General features: G+C 30.1%; 1 protein-coding gene across 3 annotated transcripts in view; it reads right to left on the bottom strand.

Moving 5' to 3' along the window:
* Nucleotides 1-1,943: 1,943 nt before the first annotated feature.
* LOC108761685 (uncharacterized) overlaps nt 1,944-6,574 on the bottom strand; it is a 13,404-nt gene continuing 8,773 nt past the window's right edge. Inside the window, exons 3-5 of one of the 3 annotated variants that reach the window (XM_018508351.1) lie at nt 6,131-6,135; nt 4,770-4,893; nt 1,944-2,788 (exon numbers count right to left, since the gene is read on the bottom strand). In XM_018508351.1, coding sequence (XP_018363853.1) covers nt 2,744-2,788; nt 4,770-4,893; nt 6,131-6,135 — 174 coding nt within the window. In that variant the 3' untranslated portion in view covers nt 1,944-2,743. The remainder of the gene's footprint in view (nt 2,789-4,769; nt 4,894-6,130; nt 6,136-6,574) is intronic. The other 2 variants (XM_018508350.1, XM_018508352.1) reach the window with 2 other exon arrangements.

Below are 6,574 nucleotides of genomic sequence, written 5' to 3'. Positions count from 1 at the left end.
AATAATTTATAAATTCATAGAATACATAAATTTTATCTGGATGTCGAATTAGCATTTATTGAATGTTTTCGATTCAATGTCTTCTTCTCGTTGTGTTTTTTTAGAATTTGAAGAATGCCATGGTAATTTCAGACAGTACTTTGTTATGAAAAGCTACAAAAGCGAACGGGATACAATAAAAAACAAGAATAAATTGCATCAATAATTGATTAATTCTTTTTATTGCATTCATAATCGCGTATACATGTTTGTTCAAAGTAATCCGACGACGTTATTAGTAGAAAAGAAACATAGATGTTTTTCGATACAGCGAAAATCTTTTCACAGTAATCGATTTACAAAATTTACGTCCTGAAAAATTCATGCATAATCGTTCCCACATCTAATAAATAAATAAATAAATAAATAAATAGGTAAATAAATAAATAAATAAATACACAATAAAAATAAGTATACAAGTAAAATAGTAAACATTATAAATGACGATAAGTAGTAAATAGTAAGGAACGTAGACTCGCGAAGCACAGCGCGAATCAATTAATATTAATAATACCTAAAATAATCTCCAAAAATCAAACTTACAAAATAAATAAAATTCATCTAGAGTTCGGATTAACAATATACTAAGATAATATCGCATTAAACTTTAGTCTCTTTCGATACGTCATTGCGATTAATCCCATAAATTAATACGTTTCTTTAATCTAACATAAATTATAATCCTTCCATCAACATTGTACAAAGAGAAAAAATTAAATAAGAATCATAAGCGTACATGGACGAGCCCGGAATGCAATACGTGCCGCTCGCATTACGACGTAAGAGTTTTAAGATCTGCGATTAAACGTTAACCTTGGTCCTTCGTATGCAGAAGAAGACGCAGAGCAGACATTAATTTCGATGAATTGTCCGCAAAAATAATCGCCTTAATTCAAAGGAAACTCGCTAAAGTAAATTCGCAAGATTCTTTAGATGTTTCTCGTCACTCGTGATTGTTTCATCATAAACATGCTCACAATTATAAGTTGTTTTGTAAGTTGACTAGCGCAATTATCTTCAATTTATTCTTCGGAAAAAGAATCTACTAAAAATACAGCTCGATCAGTCATTACATTGCAAAATTCCACGTTGGATTTAGTCGGTTACAGTAGCGAAGAAAAATTATATGACACACTACTCTGTTAAAAATTTATCTTAGAATTTTTTCATAAAATTTTTATATCAGCGTTTTTTTACAATTCCTATATTACTTTATAAGTCTTTAAAAATTTCTTAAATTTTTTATACGTATTAAAATTTTTCAGAAGTACAGGAAATGTCTACATCTTTTCTAATATTCTTATATAAATTCTGAAATATTCTAAGATTAAGATTTCTCATTTCTATAATTTCTGAAGAAAACTTAAAAACTTGAAAAAGTTTAAGACATTTTTCTTAGAAATTCTCATAAATTTAAAATATAACAAATTTTTTTTAATATTATGAGATATATTCTGAGAATTTTTTGGAGTTGAAATTTATGTGATGAGACTTATCTTTTTCGTAAAAGCGAACCTGCAGATGTTCCTCCTTGTCTCTCGACTTCAATGTCGTTTCGTGCGTTAATGTGATTGCGCATTTCACGCAGAGAAAATCGATAAAAAAAAATTGGTTAGAATAATTTTGTATTTGGTTAGAATAACTTTCTTACGAAATTATCATTTAAACATTTCACATAACTTACAACAGCCGACTAAATCCGACGTGGTCGAGAAAAGCCACACTCAGAAAAAAACATGTAGTGATGGTGACTATAAAGATGCAGTTATCTGCATCTTTATAGTTATATAGATATAAGTTTTGGTATAGAATTAATTATGTACATATATAGTTGTACAAACTATTTTATAGTTGCAATAACTATAAAATAATTTATTCAACTGTACATATTGTGTTAATTCTCTATACATACATAAAACTTGTATAATTGTCATTTTATACGTGTAATTGCTATCACTATATCCTTTTTTTCTGAGTGAGGTAGGAATAATTATTTGTTTTTTTTATGTGTGAGAAGGTCTAAGTGTTTCATACAATGAAAGTGACAGCCGACTAAATACGAACGAAAACTCAGATAAATATGATCTTGAATTCGCTGGCAAAAAAACATCCAAGTGTGTATCGAGAATGAATCTTGCGAATTACACATTATACGCGAATACTACAACGGCATTCACATGTAAAATACTGTTTTCTTGTTAAGCCTCGAATACTTAAATAAAGAACGCAGTCTGGATACGATCGTGCCGTTTTTCCCCCAAGGACACCGGCACTTTGCACAGTAATTTGCTGTACGCTTTCGTTATCTCCCGCTGTTGCCGTTTAAGTCTTAAATGTACGTTACGCATGTAACGTACATTTCCTATGCTTGTCGATAGATTACTTATTTCTTAGGTAAGGCGTAAATTAATAAGAAAATTGGAAGCTCTCGGACGGAGGCTATCCGTAATAGTGCGCTGTCGACGGATCACGGCTGAGAGATCAAATTAAATGTGCGTGTATCCATGTAAGTATGTGTATGTATGTATGCGTGTATGCGTGTATGTGTATGTATCTTTTTAATTATACTCTACTTCCTCCTTCTCTCTTATTTCACTATCCCTTTCTCTTTTGTCTCTAGCACGCTCTTTCTTCCCCAGTTGTCTGTCCTCCGCTTCTCTTTTCTGACTTTCGCCTCATTCTCGAGCTACACCAAGTCTATGAATTAAATCAACTGATAGTCCCTTTGCTCCTCCCGCGAATCCTCCTTCTGCAATTAGAATAGAAGAAATAGAATTAGTTCCGATATTGAGACGACAGATTCGTAATTACGAACTAGACGACACCGGCGATTCTCGCAATTATATTACCGCGATAACATCGTCGAGTCCCTTTACTTGTAGATTTACATACACTGCTAGCCAAATATTTGAGGCCATATGTAAAATGTAAGAGTATATTGCAATAAAAACACTACTTAAATAAAAAAAAATAGTTTCATTTGAAACTAAATAAAAAAAATTATTTTTTTCTTGATTTGAAAAGTAAATCGATATCATATTTAACAGTTGTGAACATAATAATATACTTTTAAGAAAATGGACTACAACCATAAAGCCTTTCTTTTCGAAATTAAGCTATGAGCTATTTTAGAAGAGTCCTCCATCAGAGAGAAAAAATAAATAAATTTTTTAATGCTATATTATCTAAATTAGTAAAAAAAAGTAAGGTATTAGTTTGACAAAAAAAGTATCTAATATTTATAATGTTTTTTTGTCTAAAAATTTATAAAAAGAATTTTCTGTAAAAAAATTCAAAACATTTTATATTGTTTTTTATTTTATTATAATATAAAACTATTAGTAAATATAACAAATTAATATGATACAATAAAGATAAAAAATATTAAATTAAAATATATAAGTTTTTGATTTTATATATATATATATTTTACATAATAAATATTTTCAATTAACGGTCTCAAACTTTTGGCCACCCGGTACAAAATTTTTCCTATATTATAATATATCGCTATATAAAATTATGTATAATCCATTATAGAATTTATAGACATACTTATATAATTTTATATAATACTGTCTAACTCGTATATATATCTTCATACATATCTATATGTATATGGCCTACTGTAATTTATATATAATTCATATATACATATATATAATTATATATAGGAAATTAGTACGTGGCCCCGCCATGAGATGGATGGGCGCACTTCTTGTAAGAAGAAAAGTCCTATAATAAGGCGTATCCGAATTAAGTTGACGAGTCTCTTGAAGACTTCTATACATTTTCGGAGTTCGCTTTTTAAATATCTAAATATTTAATTAATGTGTGTATTTTATAATGTGATGCTAATAATATTTTAGCAATAAAACTAGATCAATTATTATTTTCACTTTTTACATCAGTGCATATAATTGTATATGCTTGTGGTAATTGAATAATCAGCGTGCGCACAAGTATATGAAAGAAGTGTAACACAGGCCAGATGCCTAACGTAAGAGAAAGTCTTAAGAAGTTATACATATAATTATATTTGACAAATTTTTTACTGGGCAACAGTATATACTTGACACATACAGAATGTAAGCGCAATGATAGTTGCATCTTACATTATATATACGCTTACTTATTATCTACATAAACAGAAGAAGAAAATAGATAACCTGATAAAAAGAACAGGAACGAAATGAGAGCATCCCACGTTATGTCTCGGAAACTTCGTGTCAGAAGATTACTAATTATGCTCAGCAATTCATTAGATTTTAACACGCACTGCTGGCTCGACCGATCTTTCTTTGTCGTAAAATATTATTCATTCAAGCGGACATGACAAACGGTCATGAAGGAAACCGTCACATGTATTCGAAAGTGTAAAGCCGGGAGCACATAGAAAAATGTAAAACCGTAAGACGTAATCAGTAAGGAAATCGTAACATTGGATTCGCTACTGGCCTTACGGTCTCTACTGTGAATGGCCAATTCACTTACTGCTTGCGTGTTACGGCCTTACGTTCTTGTATGTGTCATGGGCTTTACGGGCCGTTACGGCATCTCGCGTGAAACACGTCCCCGAAAATAAAATGTGTAGGTAAAGCGTTTGATAACGTCTACGTGCTTACTATCACGTAAAAATTTCGTAGCTACGACATTGTGCGAAACAAGGGCGATAAATAGATTGCACATACGTATACGTATCAATTTCAACGATATCATCTTGCACTTACCCACGTTAAGGGACGATTCTGATCAGATTGGTCCACGGTTGATTCCGAGCCTTGAGTAATGAGTAGTAGGAAATGTTGCAATTTTCGAAGATTGTCCTCCGAGATGGATCTCCGCTTACGGCCTCTATACAATAGTAAAACAATAGTCAAATAATCGATCCATCGAATACGGAATGTTAATCGAGTATCACCTTATTATAAGTAATTTTATACAAGAAAAAATATATTAACCAGCATCACTACACACATAGTTAATAGCAATGTAATTTGAAATAATTCGATAATAGTAATAATAAAACGAATATATTAACACGTTATTAATAAAATACATCAACAAATAATTTTATTTTAAAATGCTATTTGTTTCATTATTAAATTAACTAAACCATTTTCAATTAAAGTAATGCTATTATAACATTATTTTTCCGTGTATTAATTATATCAATTTATCATTATTACTTATATTATATATATTTATAATCAATTTTTTATATTATCTACACACACACACACACATATACACACATACACACAGTATAATATATATACAAATCGCTTAAGGATGTTTTGACTGTACAATATCAGCTAAAAGTATCAGTTAAACAATCAGTCAAAATAAGTTAATATCAGCCAACATCATGAAAAAAATTTTGATGACATTAGTCCGTGAATATGAAATCGATTGACGAAACGAAACGACAAATAATTTAGCTTATAATGGTTTTATGCATCAAAATGATCATATTTTTCTGAAATTTTAGATCAATAACTTTTAAACGCGTAAGTGTATCCAAATAAATTTTTACACATTTTGAATATTTATTATTGTTTGATTAGTATATGTTTAAAATTTGATTTAATTCTTAATGTTACTTCCTCATCAAATTTACAAATAAATTACATATAAAACACAATTTCATATAAGAATCAAGATTAACAAAAAAATTAAATAACTTTTAAACCAATAAGAGAATTGTGCTCAAATTTTACAAATATTAGATATAATAAGACAATCTATGAAATTTTTATATTTTTAGCAATATTAAGTTTTGAGATGTGACACATACATCCTTAAATTTTTGTTAACATTGAATTTTATTTTGCCGCGTTCCAGGTAAATTCGCACGATCAGGCTGAACGTTTGATCTAAATAAATTCGCACAATCATGCTGAATGTTTGCGCCTAAAGGGGAAGAGAGATAACGCCATCCAGCGCAACAGTCATGCAATACTCATGCAATACTCATGCAATACTCATGCAATCGCTGAGAATCCACCAAGTAATAATAGCTAATGAGTTTTATCGTTAGCGAATGGTTGTTACACAAGCATAATTTACAATGCTCCCTACCAAGTACGACAATATCTATCATCTCACAATTTGTTTATTGAAGTTCAATTAATTACTTTCTCGATAACGTCGTCGCCGAGATACGCAAAAAAGAAGTCTCATATAATAATGAGTGACGAGAAAAAGATTATGAGAAGAAGAATCACGTTCATAGCTTGAGGTATTTTTAAATTTCGTATCAATTTCTCGCAGTATATCATATTCGCTGTCTGTCGTGCAGATCGTCCAACAGTATAAATCGCGGTTGCTTCACATTCTTGAGGTTTTTTTTATATTTACGAGTAAAAGTTTGAGATTCCCGCTGGAGATACAAAATTCACGTTTTTTTCCACAAACGAATTTAACTATCATGTAACATATACAGGGTGGGGAAAAAGTATGGAAGCAAACAATTATTTCCGAAACTATTCATTTTTCGACAAAATGTCTTAGACATAATTTTTATGGTATGAAA

Source organism: Trachymyrmex cornetzi, unplaced genomic scaffold (genome assembly GCF_001594075.2).
Source record: "Trachymyrmex cornetzi isolate Tcor2-1 unplaced genomic scaffold, Tcor1.1 scaffold26, whole genome shotgun sequence".
NCBI classification, from domain to species: domain Eukaryota; kingdom Metazoa; phylum Arthropoda; class Insecta; order Hymenoptera; family Formicidae; genus Trachymyrmex; species Trachymyrmex cornetzi.
The sequence above is the reverse complement of the archived record's forward strand: the minus strand, read 5'-3'. Positions and strand labels throughout refer to the sequence as shown.